The following is a 19,182-nucleotide window of genomic DNA, read 5'->3' as shown; positions in this document are numbered from 1 at the left end:
AAAAAATATTCTAAATTGAAAAAAAGTTATCTAAATATTCTCCAATCTGTCTAACCATTTTTTTTACTTTTAATATTTGTTTTACGGTATTCAATATGTAATTGTAAAACTGGTGTTTTATCCTACTTTCCATGAATAGATGTAGATATCTTGCAGTCAGTTTGGGGGCATAGGTTTGAATTTTTTGCTGGTATAGGTTTGCATGCTGTTTGACGACCTGCAACAAATCAATCACCGCGGTGAATGATAGCTGACTTAGGGGGGCAACTTAACTTGGGTCAGGTCACCACACTATCGAGGTCACTAATGTCGATATTTGTCGGCAATAGCGACCTCTAGGGACGGGACCAGGTTAACGTTGATCTCAACACACTGAGACTCGTACGAGAATTGATCGATTCCTACACATTCAGATACTGCTGATGCAATTACACACTGCCCGCTTTACTTTGTTGTCCACGTGACAAACGAACGATGGCAACTAACCCCATAACAGGTGCGTTTTTTAATGTTGACATATACTTTCCATTATGATAGATATTGAGTATGACCGTCAGCTAAGTACCACAGTCCCTGTGCCTGTACCGTACAGTTGGAGACTTCAGTCACGTTGATAAACAGCTCCCGATCGTTCTACCCACGAATACATTTGTACGAAATCTGTGCTGCACGTCGCAACCAATCACAAACCTCAGCAGACGCTCATGTTGAATATTAGTTCACTGTATCAGAAACATGGCAATAAGGGATTGACCATAAGAAAATGTGGGGTGAATACAGAAATACAGAAAAAAAGAATATTCTGGGTTGGACCATTAGAAAAAGTTGGGCGATGGCAGGAAAACTGTGCAAAATATGTTTTCTTCCTAATATGTTGTTTTCAATCAATCAATCAATCAATCAATCAATCAATCAAACAGACAGCCTATGGTGGTTTGTGATTGATATTTTCTAACCACACCATGAGCATATGTAATGTCAATGCTCAAGCTCATACATTATCATACATGATTGTATATCACCACACTATCTCAGGCTAATTTGCCATTTTATACTGCATTTATAATTTTCTTTAACTTTTAAATTTATTACATAACAGCCTAAAATGATTTGTTAACTTTCATTATGGTGTAATAAATGAAATTATTATTTAATATTATTATTACATTCGAGTTTATAAAAAATGTAAAACATGCTTATTGACTCCACTGTGACTCAACAGTTTAGTGACTACCTGGGATTAAATGGGTATAAAATTAGCCTCAGATGGCATGATCAGCTACCATCAAAAAAATATTATCATCAAATTTATTTCAATACAATATGGTGGACAATATTTTCCTAGGCAAGGGATTGTTTTCTGAAAATGCAAATAACAAAGCTGTGAAGTACATATACTCTTTACATCGTGAGAAACATCATAAATTCATGGGGACTTTTTTTGCATAATCGATTCTGTCATTTTTTGATTAACAAATTTTTTGCTTTGTGCTCCTTGAACAGAGCAAGTTTTTTTCAAGGTCTGGAGAAAAAATGTACATCTTGTATGTTTGATTCACATTCCTGCACACCACCTTTAATAATTTCATATATATTGTGTTTATGTTATAGGAAATAAACGTGATTTTGGATCTTTTCATTCCTCCAATGTGCAAGATCTGATAGAAATATCGCATGTAAGTAGATCATACATCCATTACGTAGCTAAGTTCCTAAAAAACAACCACAATCTAGCCATTGAAACAGGAAGGCATACTAATCCATAACAAATTTTAGAAGATAGAATATTTGGTCAATCCTCATTTTATGGAATAGAAAATGAATAACACTTTTTCATGGAATGCCCCAAATATCGATCATCAAATTGAGTTGTTTTCATATAAAACAAATTTTCAAGAAATCTATGGATTATGCCATGTTAGAGGCTCAGACTGATTTTAAGAAATAATATTTCACAGGAAATGGAAAACTTACATATTTAAGTAGAAAATCGGTCATAATTACGCAGTTGCTGATTATTCAATATAGGGAAAACTTATTTTATTATTTTATTTTTATACTACAGTTAAACTTTAGTTTGTAAAAATATTGATAGAAATAGAAATATTGATTATCACCTTTTGTTCAAATTCAAATATTAGCACCGATAGTGATTGGCTCAAATGCTCAACATTGTCTACTCTCATAATGGGCAAATCTTCACTTGACATGGCAACTATGACTACCCACTTAATCAGAATTAAGTGTTTAAACTCAATAATGATGTTATAATATTGTTTCTCAGTTGGTCAATTTGAATTTGGCCATTTTGATTTATAAAATTTATATTTATAAAAAGCTTATAACATCCCCAGGTTTCTGTCACCCACTGTATCTATGTGTTCACGTTCAGGTATTTACAAGGAGTGCTCATTAAACTTCCATTTTAAATTCTCTGAAACTTAGAAGAAGATTGGTTTTATATACATTTTGCTGGCATGCTATATGTAAGGATGGTAGGATAATTATCCTAGATTTGATGAAATATGTGAGTTCTTGAAAACAATGAGAATGTTATTTTACAGGAAGAGTACGAGGCACCAAAAATACCAGTTGAATTGCCAACATTTACAAGTCATGACACTCCACACTATTGGCCAGTATTTGGAAAAGAAATAAGAAAAAAACACTTTTTACTTGAAGTAAGTATATACTAACCATATACACCTTATTGACCCATGGCGGTGGCATACATGAAATTAGGTTTAAAGATTGACGCAATTCATAACCATGTATGGCAATATATTGGGATGAAGATCATCTTCTATGTAAGTTTCATGCATGTGCATGTCAGTTGATCTTGTTCTGATTGTAACAAGTGTGGTGTTTATGTAACAAAACACTAACAGACAGGACATGCTGCTTGTAACTGAAAACCAAGATGGTTTCTTTCACAAGCTCCGTAGTCAAGGTAACCAGGTTTCAGTGGCCAAACACATTATACATTACATAACATAGCTAAACATAGATAATAGAACACAAGAACAAGGTCATCAGTGATTGACCCTGTGACCTCCATTTAATCATGTACCCTTCATTTGGCTTCATGACCTCCATTTGACCCCATGACCTCCATTTGACCTTTGTGGGCCCCATGGTTCTTTGAAAAGCCTGTGTGATGTCATTTCTTCTTTGATTTTACCCCAGTCAAGAATCATAGATTATTTCCAAAACCAGGCATTTTTGATTAGAAACTATTGTTGGTTATTTCCATAACCATTTCAGTAATTTTTACCACTAAATATATTTACTCTGAAATTACTAGGACTTTACTTTTCTGAATCATGGAGCATTTGGTGCAGCCCTGAAAGATGCAGTAGACGCTAAGCATCAATGGCAGTACTACATAGAACGGCAGCCTGTCAGATTCATGGATAGAGATGTTTTACCACATCTTGTTTGTATCACAAGAAAGTTAGCACAATTTGTTGGTAAGCAATTATTACAACAACGAAACAAATAAATCATAGTATGATACCTTATTCTAAACTTCACTTACACTGTCTTCTTCAACAAACGTCTCGAAATTTTACCCTAAGAAAAAACAAATTTACACATATTTAGAATCTTACTTGTAGTTTTGAGTTTTGCTATGACTATAAGCAATAATGGAAAGAAGAGTTTCTTGACAATTGGATTGCCCTTCATCTATCTACCATTTCAAGAATCAATATTATATTACTGCAGTTGTAGGATTTTGCCTGTGAATGGATCAATTTCATTCATTCCGTGCATATTAATTGGGGGTGGGGTGGGGGTTATCAACAAAAAAGATTGTCTTAGCTCTACCAGTGAAGGAAATTATGACAAATGTTAAACCTGATAATAAAAGCTGCCAGAATGTACACTGTAGGTTTGCATTATAATAATGCTTAATTCTGGTCCCACATATACACTGCATTCAAATATTGTTTTTTTCCCCTAAAATAGGTTGTGATAAAGCTGATATAGTACTGGTTTCTAATGCTACAACGGCAATGAACAGCGTAATAAAAAGTATTAAATTTAAACCAGGTGACATAATATATTGCTTAAATACTACATATGGTATGTATGGGTAAAACATTTTCTTTTCTCAGAATTTCTGAACTTTTGTACCTTTGATAAAATGTAATGTCTTTTTTTTTTCTGTGCCATCTTTTGATTGTGACTGTCAGTTTCATATTTAAGTTCAGCTTAAGCATCTCATCCACTATGGGTTAACACTTCATCTGAAGTTTTAGATCAATATCTTCTATGGCTACAAAGACCGAAATAACAACCATCTCAAATTATGTTAGGTTATATTCTTTGATAGGTGCAGTAAAAAAATTATTGAAATTCATCAGTGAAGAAACTGGTGCTGTTATTCAGGAAGAAACTTTAGAGTTTCCACTGTCTGAAGAAAGCGAGATTATTAATAAGGTGAAAGCAACTCTCAGGTAATCATCTATCACCTGAAATTATGTATGTTGCCATATATGGGTCTTTAAATGCAATTTACATTTTGTTTTGATGATACTGTAGGACAATTCTAAGAAAATTATTCTCTCTTTTACACAAAACACAAAGGGAGTTTTCAGAGTTTATCCTGACTGTTTATATTATGTGTTCCTCATTTATCTCAGGAGAACTTTCATAAAATTTAAATTCAAGCTTTTTAGATAATTCATACTAGTAGTTTGTAATTTAGTTACTGACATGAATTGTTCTTGAGTACATCTGTAGTTATGCAGATTATTTAACCTACAAACTACTAGTTGTTATTAAACATCAAGGATGTTCATGCTTAGCCATTACTTTCTTCATTACTGCACAGACATATGTGAATAGTAATTCAAATGTATAAACAATTATAGCACTGTATTAGCTTTTTTTTTTTGAATGTTTCAGTCCTGGAACACGCCTTGCTGTATTTGATCATATCCCAAGCAATACTCCATTTATTATGCCTATCAAAGAACTTGTAGAAATTTGCCATGCAAGGTGAGAACCATTACTGGTATCAAAGGTTTATGAGATTATGATATGCAAATTTGATATCTATGTACGCTGCAATGCAAGTTCCCATGATTTCCTAGTGTGTGTCAAATCAATGTATTTTAAACATCATCACAGAACACAGTAGATGCTTAGAATAGTTTGGTTGCCTAAACAAAAGTGAATAAGTTTATCAGCAGATTGTATTCAAAAATATATAATGCATGTAATACAGCCTGATATGAACGCTAAAGCAGTTCTTTTTAGTGACTCACTTACTGTGGAATACACATCCCTTCAGCAAAAATAAATTCCAAGCAAAAATAAAGTATTCTACATTATTATACATCTGTCACCGTAACGCCATAGGTTACAGCGTGTCGTAATTTTGCGGTATTTTACGGGGTATTTTCATCCTACCATATTAGGAAATGCGAATTCCAAATATGGAATTATTACGCGCGTAAGCGCCCTCTAATAATAAAAACAAACATGGCTGCCACCAGAATTTAACCGGACTTCATACAAAGAAGTTCGCTGATTCTGTTCTAAACTTTTTAGATTTCGGCATTCCCATGATGTATCCTTGGTAGGAAAAGATGTATAATAATAAGGTTATTACGAAGATACCTCAAATTATGCACTCAGACAGTACGCTGTCGCATCGACCTCCCCTGCGCGTCGGTCGATACTGCCGCTGTACTGTCTTCGTGCATACTTTGAGGTATCTTCGTAATAACCTCATAGTATTCGTATCAATATTTCTAGAAATATATATTTGTCATGTGATTTTGTGATCAAATTTGTCACACAAGATTTTCATTGCATGTCTTTTTTTTAATTGGCCCAACAAAAATTTGTTAATATTGTTTGAAAGTATCTTATGTTACTTTTTTTTCAAAATGTTTTTCAGAGACGTTCCTGTGTTAGTAGATGGGGCACATTCTCTAGGAAGTTTATCACTGAATATAGTGGATATTGGAGCAGATTATTATGTGACAAATGCACATAAATGGTTTTGTGCTCCAAAGGGATGTGCTTTTCTTTATGTTAGGAAAGAATTGCAACAAACCGTCAGACCATTGGTTGTATCACATGGTTTTGGAAGTGGATTTAGCGCTGAATATATGTGGCCAGGTGGGAAACATACCTGATAATTCCTTTTAAATCCTTATTCTTATTTTGTTTGTTTGTAAATGCTTCTATCCTTTTTTTATGAAATGGTGTAGGACAACCTAGCAAAATTTCCCACAAGGTAGGAACAGTGATGGGTTTAAAAAATGCAAAATCATTCTTCCTGATTCTGGGTTGAGTTTGAACGTTCTCAAACCCAGCTTTTAGCTGCAAATTCAAAAAGTGCCTTATAACTTCCAAACCTGAATAATTTACATATATTAGATATAATTGTATTTAAAATCCTGAAATTTTTTATAAATTGAGCATAATATGAGGATATTACGAGGATACTGCAAAGTATGCATAAGTCTGTACAGCGACAGCGTACTGTCTAAGTGCATACTTTACAGTATCCTTGTAATAACCTTATTATTATACATCTTTTCCTTCCAGGAATACATCATGGGAATGCCGTAATCCAAAACTTTTAGAACAGATTTAGCGATCTTCTTTGTGTGATGTCCGGTCAAACCCTAGGGGCAGCCATGTATATTTTTCATTATTAGAGGACGCTTGCATGCATAATCGTTCCTTATTTGGAATTGCCGTTTCCTTATATGGTAGGATTAAAATACCCAGTACAATACCACAAAATTACTTATGACGTTACGGTGATAGATGTATAATAATAGTATGTAGGTCTATCATAAGTTATTTTAAATTAAATAGTCTTTATCAATAAATTAGTGACATTGTGAAGAAACAAAATGGTGACTCTCTCACCCAAATATTGATAATAAGACAGACAAAACTGATGTACACCTGTTTCTCATCTCAGAGAAACAGTTGTGGACTGTTGTGGAAATAAATACATAAAAATATATATCTTATATTGCATTATTGGCCAATTTACCAAGTTTGATTTGTGATTGTTATGTGCATGCCAAAGAAGCGCAATAGACACCAATCGGTCATATTGAAACAGATCATAAAAGTATTGTCACCATACTAAATATGTAAAATTGGCTTGTGAAAATTATTCAATTATACAATATATTTTTTATGCAGAACATACATGCACACCAGGAACATTACAGGAATGTTGTGAAAAATCTACATGAATGTTTCTGTGCAAATCAATCATCGAGGATGCAGACATCACAGAGCATACTACTCTACACATTGTTTATATCTGATAAAGTATTTTTTTTAATTTTATTATTTCAGGATTAATAGATTTCACCTCCTTCCTATCACTTTATACTGTGTTAGACTTCTGGAACTCTGTTGGACCTGATAAAATAAGGCACTACATACATTCACTAGCGAAACAAGCAGGTATGACATCTCAGTTTGTTCAATTATAGTTGTTTTAACAGAGAGACCTAATGCCTGCACATTGGAAGGAGTTACATAAGCAATGTAATAAGATGTTTATTCAACCATATTTAACCATTTCTTTCTTGCTAGCAAAATATAATTTATCTTATATTAAAAACAGAACTGATTTAATAAGTATTTCAGTTCATTAACGAAACCAAATGAGAATGTGTGCAGGCGATAAAAACATTGTCAACTCAAACTGTCCATTCTTTGCTGTGATTTTTGATGATTTGTTTTGAATCCCTAGAAAGTTTAGCCTGTATAAAATTATAATACAAGTATAAACTATTGAGAAATGATAACAATGCAACAACAGTTGTAAATACGCCTGTCACTGGTTTAGTTTGTATTCACTCATTTGTCCATTAAAACCAAAAGTACTCATGAATAATTAATCACATGCATGATATAACATTTTATAACAAACACCACATTCATAAAATTATGTACAGCCATTATTATGAATGTTCCTGACTGTTCCTGAATGCTGACATTTTGTTTAATACATGCACAGTATGATATACATAACCAGTAATGTATGTTTTGATATTGTTTTTCAGCTGAATTACTTTTGGATAAATGGAAAACTAAACTTATTGCTCCTATGCACATGTTTGGTAAGATATCTATTATCATCATTTCTATATTTTCAAATTATTTATAAAATAAGGGTATGAAATTTCATAACTGTGTATGGTGGTATGTGATAAATACTCAGCTCACACTTTGCGGACACTACAAGCGATTCAATTCCATACCCATCGTTTCAAAGTATTTTTAATAAATAGCATCATATGATGCAATGGATGCTTGGAATTAAGGTTCAGAAATCCAGAGATTTATATCACTGTATTTAAAAATGCAAAAGCATGTATTACATTTTTGTTGTATCACTACCAAAAACAATCTAGGATGAACACTAATCTGTTCTTTCACAGCCTCACTAAATTGCATTCAAATTTGTTGATTTGCCTCTCAGTTTTGTGATTTGCGTGAGCTCTTCATTGTACGCACACTTGCATAACTTCATCTTATACATTCTTTATATTACTTATTCTGAAAAATTCAAAATTAAAAAATAGTCATCTTCGCTAGCCAAGGTCTAAGTTTATTCGGCCAAGCCTCTAAACAGACCTTGGCAGAACGACCATTAAATATGCGTATTCTAACAGCGCCCCCAGTAGTCAGTTGTGGCTAATCATTGTCCAATCAGTTTGCGTGTTACAAATCCTTCTTTGGCGTTTCATTTTAAACAAAATGGCAGCGCCCATGAATCGTGATATTTGTGATGATAAAATTGCGAAAGTTTTCGGTGTTAGTGCCCTCAAGCCTCATCAGATACAGGCAATTGACACAGTTTTGTGTGGGAAGGATGTCTTCATAGCGACAAAAACAGGAAGTGGAATTTTGTCTTATAATTTGGTACGTCCCAGCTGATTGGGCGCCTTGTTTCAAGGCGCACCCAATCAGATCTCGCTGCTTAAGATATGCAATTAGCCTATGCGATCCTGCACGGTATCATGTAGAACCCTATAGGTCGAAGACACGGGACCGTGCGATTCGGACGATGAAAATAGTATGTTTTTCTAATAGTCTTTGTTTACTTTTTAGGAAGCATGGTACTGGTTCAGCTGCCATCTGACCTTCATAAAAATAAGATATGTAATTATGATTTGGCGGAAACAATTCAAAATAAATTATTTCATCAATTTAAAATAGAGGTAAATGTTTTTAAATCTAACCCTTATAATTATTTATTCATATTTTTTTTAAGAGCCTTTGTGTTTACAACCGGATTAATTACCATATATAATGCACAAGGCAGGATGTGTCAATACCCACATGCCACCACCCACAAACACTCCAGCCCTAGCCCCAACCACCATCCCCACCCACCATAAGTGCGTTTGGCTGTATAATATCTCGTGTTATGAGCCCCAAATGTTTTGTTCTCACTGTATAACAATATATTACTGTTCACATGTTTTCTGTATTTTAATCTTGGACATGTAAAATGTAAATTGGGTATGACCCGTTTTTCACTTCATTACTCAATTACATTCACTTCAGTGTTATATTATTATTATATTATCATTTTTACAGGTACCCATCAAAGCTATTCAGAATGAACTATATGTCAGAATTTCTGCTCATATCTATAATGATATCTGTGAATATGAGGTGCTCAGAGATGCCGTGACGCAATTAACAACAAATTAGTCAGTCTGATAACTCAACTTTTTTTACCGAATACTGGTGGATACTTTGTAATGAATGTATTGAATTCTTAATTAATATTAACAATATGAGATGGAACATATTAAACATGTTGGATTGTATCAAGTAAATAATAAATATTTTTTAAAAAGTTTTTTGTCTTATTATCCTGCAATTATATTTTAGCTGAGTTAATATAAATGTAGATACAATATTCTATTCATGGTTTTATTTTCAAATGTACACTAAAAGAAGAAGTAATCACAATTAACTAAACTTGGATAAAACAATAATCTGAAATGTTATGATCTTAGCTGCAGTATAACTAAGAGTGACAGTGGCTAAACAAGTGGAAGAAAGTAGTTTATTGGATATGACTTGGTCATTTTATCTGATGCAATGTCTTGGCCAGTTTGAATCAGATGGAATGATTTGAATCAGATGGAATGATTTGAATCAGATGGAATGATTTGAATCAAATGTAATGACTTGGCCATTTTGAATCAGATGGAATGACTTGGCCATTTTGAATCCGATGGAATGACTTGGCCATTTTGAATCAGATGGAATGATTTGAATCAGATGTAATGACTTGGCCATTTTGAATCAGATGGAATGACCTGACCATTTAGAATCAGATAAAATGACTTGATCATTTTGAATCAGGTGGAATGGCTCTGCCATTTTGAATCAGATGGAATGATTTGAATCAGATGTAATGACTTGGCCATTTTGAATCAGATGGAATGACTTGGCCATTTTGAATCAGATGGAATGATTTGAATCAGATGTAATGACTTGGCCATTTTGAATCAGATGGAATGACCTGACCATTTAGAATCAGATAAAATGACTTGGTCATTTTGAATTAGATGGAATGACTTGGCCATTTTGAATCAGATGGAATGACTTGGTCATTTTGAATCAGATGGAATGACTTGATCATTTTGAATCAGGTGGAATGACTTGAATCAGATGTAATGACTTGGCCATTTTGAATCAGATGGAATGACCTGACCATTTAGAATCAGATAAAATGACTTGGTCATTTTGAATTAGATGGAATGACTTGGCCATTTTGAATCTGATGGAATGACTTGGTCATTTTGAATCAGATGGAATGACTTGATCATTTTGAATCAGGTGGAATGACTCTGCCATTTTGAATCAGATGGAATGTCTTGGCCATTTTGAATCAGATGAAATGACTTGGCTGTTTTGAATCAGATGGAATGACTTGGCCATTTTGAATCAGATGGAATGACTTGGCCATTTTGAATCAGATGAAATGACTTGGCCATTTTGAATCAAATGGAATGACTTGGTCATTTTGAATCAGATGGAATGACATGGCCATTTTGAATCAGATGGGATGACTTGGCCATTTTGAATCAGATGGAATGACTTGGTCATTTTGAATCAGATGGAATGATTTGATCATTTTGAATCAGGTGGAATGACTCTGCCATTTTGAATCAGATGGAATGTCTTGGCCATTTTGAATCAGATGAAATGACTTGGCTGTTTTGAATCAGATGGAATGACTTGGCCATTTTGAATCAGATGGAATGACTTGGCCATTTTGAATCAGATGAAATGACTTGGCCATTTTGAATCAAATGGAATGACTTGGTCATTTTGAATCAGATGGAATGAGATGGCCATTTTGAATCAGATGGGATGACTTGGCCATTTTGAATCAGATGGAATGACTTGGTCATTTTGAATCAGATGGAATGATTTGGCCATTTTGAATGAGATGGAATAACTTGGGCATTTAGAATCAGATGAAATGATTTGGCCATTTTGAATGAGATGGAATGACATGGTCATTTTGAATTAGATGGAATGACTTGGCCATTTTGAATCAGATGGAATGACTTGGTCATTTTGAATCAGATGGAATGACTTGATCATTTTGAATCAGGTGGAATGACTTGAATCAGATGTAATGACTTGGCCATTTTGAATCAGATGGAATGACCTGACCATTTAGAATCAGATAAAATGACTTGGTCATTTTGAATTAGATGGAATGACTTGGCCATTTTGAATCTGATGGAATGACTTGGTCATTTTGAATCAGATGGAATGACTTGATCATTTTGAATCAGGTGGAATGACTCTGCCATTTTGAATCAGATGGAATGTCTTGGCCATTTTGAATCAGATGAAATGACTTGGCTGTTTTGAATCAGATGGAATGACTTGGCCATTTTGAATCAGATGGAATGACTTGGCCATTTTGAATCAGATGAAATGACTTGGCCATTTTGAATCAAATGGAATGACTTGGTCATTTTGAATCAGATGGAATGACATGGCCATTTTGAATCAGATGGGATGACTTGGCCATTTTGAATCAGATGGAATGGCTTGGTCATTTTGAATCAGATGGAATGATTTGATCATTTTGAATCAGGTGGAATGACTCTGCCATTTTGAATCAGATGGAATGTCTTGGCCATTTTGAATCAGATGAAATGACTTGGCTGTTTTGAATCAGATGGAATGACTTGGCCATTTTGAATCAGATGGAATGACTTGGCCATTTTGAATCAGATGAAATGACTTGGCCATTTTGAATCAGATGGAATGACTTGGTCATTTTGAATCAGATGGAATGATTTGATCATTTTGAATCAGGTGGAATGACTCTGCCATTTTGAATCAGATGGAATGTCTTGGCCATTTTGAATCAGATGAAATGACTTGGCTGTTTTGAATCAGATGGAATGACTTGGCCATTTTGAATCAGATGGAATGACTTGGCCATTTTGAATCAGATGAAATGACTTGGCCAGTTTGAATCAAATGGAATGACTTGGTCATTTTGAATCAGATGGAATGAGATGGCCATTTTGAATCAGATGGGATGACTTGGCCATTTTGAATCAGATGGAATGACTTGGTCATTTTGAATCAGATGGAATGATTTGGCCATTTTGAATGAGATGGAATAACTTGGGCATTTAGAATCAGATGAAATGATTTGGCCATTTTGAATGAGATGGAATGACATGGTCATTTTGAATCAGATGGAATGACTTGGTCATTTTGAATCAGATGTAATGACTTGGCCATTTTGAATCAGATGGAATGACTTGGCCATTTTGAATCAGATGGAATGACTTGGTCATTTTGAATTAGATGGAATGATGTGGCCATTTTGAATCAGATGAAATGACTTGGCCATTTTGAATCAGATGAAATGACTTGGCCATTTTGAATCAAATGGAATGACTTGGTCATTTTGAATCAGATGGAATGACATGGCCATTTTGAATCAGATGGGATGACTTGGCCATTTTGAATCAGATGGAATGACTTGGTCATTTTGAATCAGATGGAATGACTTAGCCATTTTGAATCAGATGGAATGATTTGGGCATTTTGAATCAGATGTAATGACTTGGTCATTTTGAATTAGATGGAATGATGTGGCCATTTTGAATCAGATGGAATGACTTGGTTATTTTGAATCAGATGGAATGACTTTGCCATTTTGAATCAGATGGAATGACTTAGTCATTTTGAATTAGATGAAATGACTGTCATTTTGAATCAGATGGAATGACAAGGTTTGTCAGCTCTGGAACAGCATTCAAAAAAACATAATGACTTCCAGTTGGCCATTTTAGAATTAGATGGAATAGCAAGGTTTGTCAGAAAGTCAGCCCTGGAACAACATGTTAAACATCAAATATTAGTAGCCTATAATCGTTGTATTTATTTATTTAGATTTACGTTCTTGTAGTGATTGGTATTATACTTATTTGTTTAGTGCTTCAAAATAGCTGCATTTCAGTCTTTTGAGATTGTTGTAAGAGGATATTTATTTAGCGCTTCTCATAAATAACTGCTAAACTTATAAATTTGAGGCTATTTAGATTGACTTGGTCCAATTATTTTTTAACGATAAACCCGACATTTAGCGTTTCCAACTAGCTGCTAAACTTATAAATTTTAGGTTATTCAATTGACGTACAAGGAGTGACTTGGTCCAATTATTTTTCAACGATATATCCGATATTTAGCAGGGGTGGATCTAGGATTCTGGAATAGGGGGGAGCGATAAGTTGGCCTAAGGCCAAGTTCGCGAGCGCCGAACTGTATGCGAAGCCATGTGGTTTTTGAAAATAAGGGGGGGCGGCCCCCTCGGCCCCCATCTAAATCCGCCAATGTTTAGCATTTCTAAATAGCTGCTAAACTTATAAATTTAGATAAATGTACGATGCATGACTTGTTTCAATTATTTGTCAGCGATATATCCGATATTCAGCTCATCTAAATAACTGTTAAACTTATTACCGATTTTGCTTCTTGGTCGTATACATCGTTTTTGTTAGTTTAGACAAGTGGTTTCTGACATTATTAAGCTTGCTATTACAATAGATACTAGTGGTAAAACAACGTATTTTAAGTTTATTTTCTTCAGGCAAATTCAGGAAATGTTGTTTTAATCTAATCATTACCCCCCCCCCCAGATTGGAATGGGATATTTCAGACCAGTCTGAAATAATGTCAGCGAAGAAATGCAATATTAAATTCACTTCACTTCACTGTAACAGTGTTTTTTTTTACGAAAGCAAATTGTATATGTAAATTACGGCAGGGAAACCACCAAACTGCATATTAAAATTATGTTTCCTATATTGCGTGTTTTTCTGATACAAGGTGTTACTTCACCAATCTTAAAACGATTTTTTTCCTGGGCTGCTGTAACATTGACGACAGTCTACTTGTTGGTATTTACATTGCTGTCAGTCATATGGTGCATACTCCGAGCACAAATCTGGGGTTCGTTCTGTTAAATAATATTTCTAATCTACCCATGTAGTTCTAGCGATAATCTCTACACTTTCACTCCTTCTATAGAAGTAGAACAAAACTATAAATGGTTCTGCGTTGAGGGCGTGGTCTGCTCCCGCGCGTTCAAGAAACAAATTTACAACTGCAAATTAACTAAATTTTTTGAATAACTTTACAGAAAAAATTGAAGTAAGATCATATACCCTAGGTATGACATACGAATAAGGAAAATGACAGATGTAGACGATAATGTGTGTCCCTGTTTTGTAAAAAGTACCAATAACAAATTTGGTCTTGGAATGAGACACGTTTTCCAGCCAGAGAGGAATTTTATGATGAATCAAATCTAACTCATCTTACTGAGTATTAAATACTGAATTGAACATGTGGGAAAATATCTCCAGAACAACGAGCTGCCATTTGCTTTTGTGGTCCCTAGCCAGGAAAACATTGATGCATTTTGTAAAAAAATTAAAGGGCGGTAGTCGTCGTGCCGCGTCCTGTTCGATGTGGGACTCATAGCGACGCACACAACGCGTGTAAAATACATTGTTTATTTACATGAAATTCGAACACGCGCTGCGCGACGACCACCGCCCTTTAAATCGATTTTTGTGATTATTTGTACCTTCAGACATGTGTTTTATTGCTCCTAAATGATTTACTCCTGTAAGTGTACTTCTATTGGTGAGTCCCTGACTTAAAAGGTTTACAACAAACAAATAAATTAAGTGTAAACCTGTGAAATCCGTGGGTAATCCAAACTGAAATTCTCTTAATTCGAATTCACCTGAATACATGAAACTGTTGAGTGACAACACCAGTCACTAGTATTAAAGCGGGGGAGTCGTCACCTGCGCATGCGTCAGATGGCCATAGCGTGTCATTGTTTACAAACAAACGTCTACCCTTTGCGTTTTTAGCGTGTGTTGTGTGTTGTTATCGTCGCTTGGAACTCAATTCCCGCGCGTGCGCAGGTGACGACCCTCCCGCTTTAAGTACGTTAAGTTTAATGTCAGATAATTAATATGCACGGATTTTAATAAAAAAAAGTAATGGTACCATATACTCTCTACAAGTAGCGAATACATTACAAATCGCATTTGTTTATACTGAATTATTAATATAGTATAGTATAGTATATTTTATTTGACACTAAATAATATATTTTGTTACATTATCTGTGGTCAAAAGACATTAAATATAATAAAACACAAGTACACACACGAGTGTCACCAAGTTGCATTGATGTTGTCGTATTAAACCACCTTGGCGACGAATCTTAATAAACATCAGAAGATACAGTGTTAGAGATATGATCGCTAATATAATTGTAGGGGAGAATAATTGCGCCAAATATGAGTAAGGCGTAGAAAACAAATCGAAATTGGGTCGGCATTGGAAAGCTAATTGGTCCAAATTAGAGGCGTACATAATCGACCGTTTATTATGTGAATTGGCAACTTTCGCTAAATCCAAGGTAAGGGCTGCATCCGTTGCCAGAGACTGGTTGAATGCGTGTTGAAGTATGGATAGGTCGGGAAGTTCCGCCTTCCATTTCGATACAAACGTCTGGCTCCCAGTAACATTTGTTAAGCTATAGCTTTGAAAGATAGCTCTTGTGAAATGGAGATTAGCCACATAATGTACCAGAAATGTATCATTGCCTGTGCATTGCGACAAACTGGTATGAAGTGATATCTCTTTGGAAGTAAGTTTGCAATTGCATCCCATGTCTACAAGACACAACTCACATGGAGGCAGGGATCTAGTCTCACGCCCAGGGCAGACCACATATGTATCAGCAGTCAAACCTTGGATTAGCGCTTTTGAGTTTGGTAAATAGAATGCCGATGGTCTAGGGTTATAATTTACTAAGATTTGTACGCTACAGAATTTCGAAACACGGTCTTGTTTGTCCAGATAAATTGCATGAGCGCATGAAGAAGAATCAGATTGAAATATGGTAAAGGGGTGATCACATGACTTAACCTTATCTCCACTACAATGCATAAGATCATTGGCCGAAATTTCTATGTATGTATAGTCGTGTGATGAAATTCCTAAATACTCAGGAAGGTTGACAACTTTGGTAAATGATTTATCCAGAGTAGAATTATTTGTACGTATGTTCTCTGGCGTTGGTACTGGGAAGTTCATAACACGATATAAATCATACTCTGCGTAAACCAATGACAATGGGATGCGGAGTTGAATATATAGATAATTTGAAGTTTGGTGAAATATAACACTCTTTTGGCGAAAATAATACGACAACACGTTGTGGGTAATTTTAAAATCGGTGGCTATGTTATTAAGTTGTGTTCTTACTTGGTCCAAGGTGTCTCTCACTTGTTGGTGACTGATGAATTCAATGGGAAGGAATCCAGCTATCAGTGAATGTAAACCAGTAAGATGACGCTGATATCCAAACATGAGGTCATTAAGAAAATCTGATCTTTCATTCACTTGGAATTGAAGGGATGAAAGTTGGGTTAGATGTTTGATGTCAAGTATCGTGACATTAATGCTTCTCGCCGAATGATTAATATAGTCTTGTAAACTATGCATTTCTGTCACGATATTTTTAACCTGATCATTGGAATGCGTAATATGATGCCATAAATTCTGTACACGCTTATTGGTAATAGGTGACATAGATGATAGTTTCTTGGTTTGTTCATCTAAAACCGAATCTAAGTTAGCAATTTTGCCTGTTTCAGGAGAGTCAATTTGATGCGCCAAAAGCTTTAATTGTTTTTCTTCTACTAAACCAGTAATGGAGGATATAATAGAGCCGAAAATATTTCTTTTTATTCTATGTGATGGGTTAGTAGCAGAATCAGGAGAACCCAAGAGCGATATTTCTTTTGCTAAATTTCGGATCCTGGAGATAGATTTGTGGGCCCGAAAAGTGAAACTCTCAATAATGTGATTGTAAGAAACACAAAATGCGTTGTTTTCTTGAGAGGTACATGGATTTATAAACTCGTCAAATAGGGAGTCAAACACCGAAATATCTGGTCGTTCCACCACAAATGTAGCATGCCAATTTGAATCGGATTGGTGAATTATTGTGGTGGGATAGAAAATTACGCCGTGGTTGAGTCTAGATACGAGTGGAAGAGACTTCGCCCACCATATTGTATTCAGGAGCACCACTATAATTAGACTTGTGTACGGCATCTGCAACAAGGGGAAAACACAAAAATAAAACATAAAATATTACTCATTTGCAACAATGTTAGTAAATAGTAGTATATATATTTTTTTTTTGTCAAACTTATTAAGCCTAAGTTCTTGCTTAATATACCCTTTTTTTTTTTTTTATATAATAACATTTTATATTCCTTACCTCAATTATCTTGTCAGATACTAGGAGAGCAGTTGAATGCACCGATGTCGGGGTTTAACTGACTCGGAATACTCACCACAGTTAAATATGCACAGAGCTATAAACGGGACAGTGATCATTGGTCGATGAAATGCTGGCTTAGCCAATAGGGCGTAGCATATTTGTCTAAAGGACCAATCACCGGCCATATGCATATTTTGCGTCTTCTGCCAGGAATCACGTGATAATGCTCATTTCGTAATTGTTGTAATGCATCTTTTACTTCTCTTATCACATAAAACATATAGAGGCGTGAAATAGCAACAATAGATATGAGACAAATGAATATCGTATTGTCTGTGGACCTCTATTATTACGATACTTTATAGAGTCTAGTTGTCAAAATAAGGTGAATACGTGTTTTCGGTAACACCCCATACATACTTTGTTAACGCAATGCACCGATTGTGCTATGCGGGTGTATAACTCTGACGTGTTTACTTATGCCATGCAACTGTTATAGCCACACAGCGATTTTCTTATTGTTACGAAATTTATTTTAATTGATTTTCCAGTTTTTTTCTACATTTTCAGCATATATAAAAAAAAAAAAAAAAAAATTGTTATGTATATTATGCATTGTTATTTTCATGTATTATTTAGATTTTATTTTAACTTATTGATCATGCTAATTAAAAAAAAAAAATTCCTCGAGTGAAAGACTCGCGGTCCAGGTGCATTAAATACATTCGCGGTCCAGACTCAACTGAAAGACTCGCGGTCCCGACTCATCTGAAAGACTCGCGGTCCAGACTCATCTGAAAGACTCGCGGTCCCGACTCATCTGAAAGACTCGCGGTCCAGACTCTTCCATTACCTCCACATTATAATCATCCTATTCATTTAATCATCAATTTTGTTGTTACATTTTCTTCTATCTGTATTTAAATTTTTTATATATTTCTTGTTGTCTGTATCTGATTTTGTACAATTCCTATTGCATATATTTAATTTTATGCACTTCCTACTGTTTGTATATTTTTACCATACGTTGCCACGGTCCGAAAATGGGGTCATTTTCATCTTTTGTTGGACAGGACAGTGTCACCAAGTTGCATTGATGTTGTCATGACGATGCTATGGGGCGACGCCCTCACTGGCGGAGTCCACATGCCGTCATGACAACGCATGCAAAGTATTTAGACTATTGGTTGAACGATTAACACTGTCGTTTATAAAAACGGGGGGTTCCAGCGTATTAAGGGAGAAGAGGACCGGGGGCGTAGGGTGACGATTGTAGTGGTAATAAATATCTGGCTGTA

The 19,182-nt window shown here is 34.9% G+C and overlaps 1 protein-coding gene across 1 annotated transcript; it reads left to right on the top strand.

Moving 5' to 3' along the window:
• The first annotated feature begins 331 nt into the window (after nt 1–331).
• Nucleotides 332–9,867, top strand: LOC144343467 (uncharacterized). Its single transcript, XM_078005993.2, has 12 exons — nt 332–496; nt 1,612–1,676; nt 2,565–2,681; nt 3,305–3,470; nt 3,970–4,086; nt 4,337–4,460; nt 4,912–5,004; nt 5,912–6,135; nt 7,342–7,452; nt 8,058–8,114; nt 9,109–9,218; nt 9,601–9,867. Exons 1-12 carry the CDS (start codon nt 475–477, stop codon nt 9,715–9,717), a joined length of 1,323 nt encoding a protein of 440 aa, XP_077862119.1. The 5' UTR covers nt 332–474; the 3' UTR covers nt 9,718–9,867.
• The last annotated feature ends 9,315 nt before the right edge of the window (nt 9,868–19,182 follow it).

Source organism: Saccoglossus kowalevskii, chromosome 11 (assembly GCF_978046115.1).
Source record: "Saccoglossus kowalevskii chromosome 11, keSacKowa6.1, whole genome shotgun sequence".
NCBI classification, from domain to species: Eukaryota; Metazoa; Hemichordata; class Enteropneusta; family Harrimaniidae; genus Saccoglossus; species Saccoglossus kowalevskii.
Note: the sequence above shows the minus strand (reverse complement) of the source record. Positions and strands in the feature narration are given on the sequence as shown.

Coding starts and splice junctions, on each gene's coding strand:
- LOC144343467 (XM_078005993.2), top strand. CDS start 475: ATGGCAACTAACCCCATAACAG. Junction 1,677..2,564: donor ATCTGATAGAAATATCGCAT/GTAAGTAGATCA, acceptor GTTATTTTACAG/GAAGAGTACGAGGCACCAAA. Junction 4,461..4,911: donor AAGGTGAAAGCAACTCTCAG/GTAATCATCTAT, acceptor TGAATGTTTCAG/TCCTGGAACACGCCTTGCTG.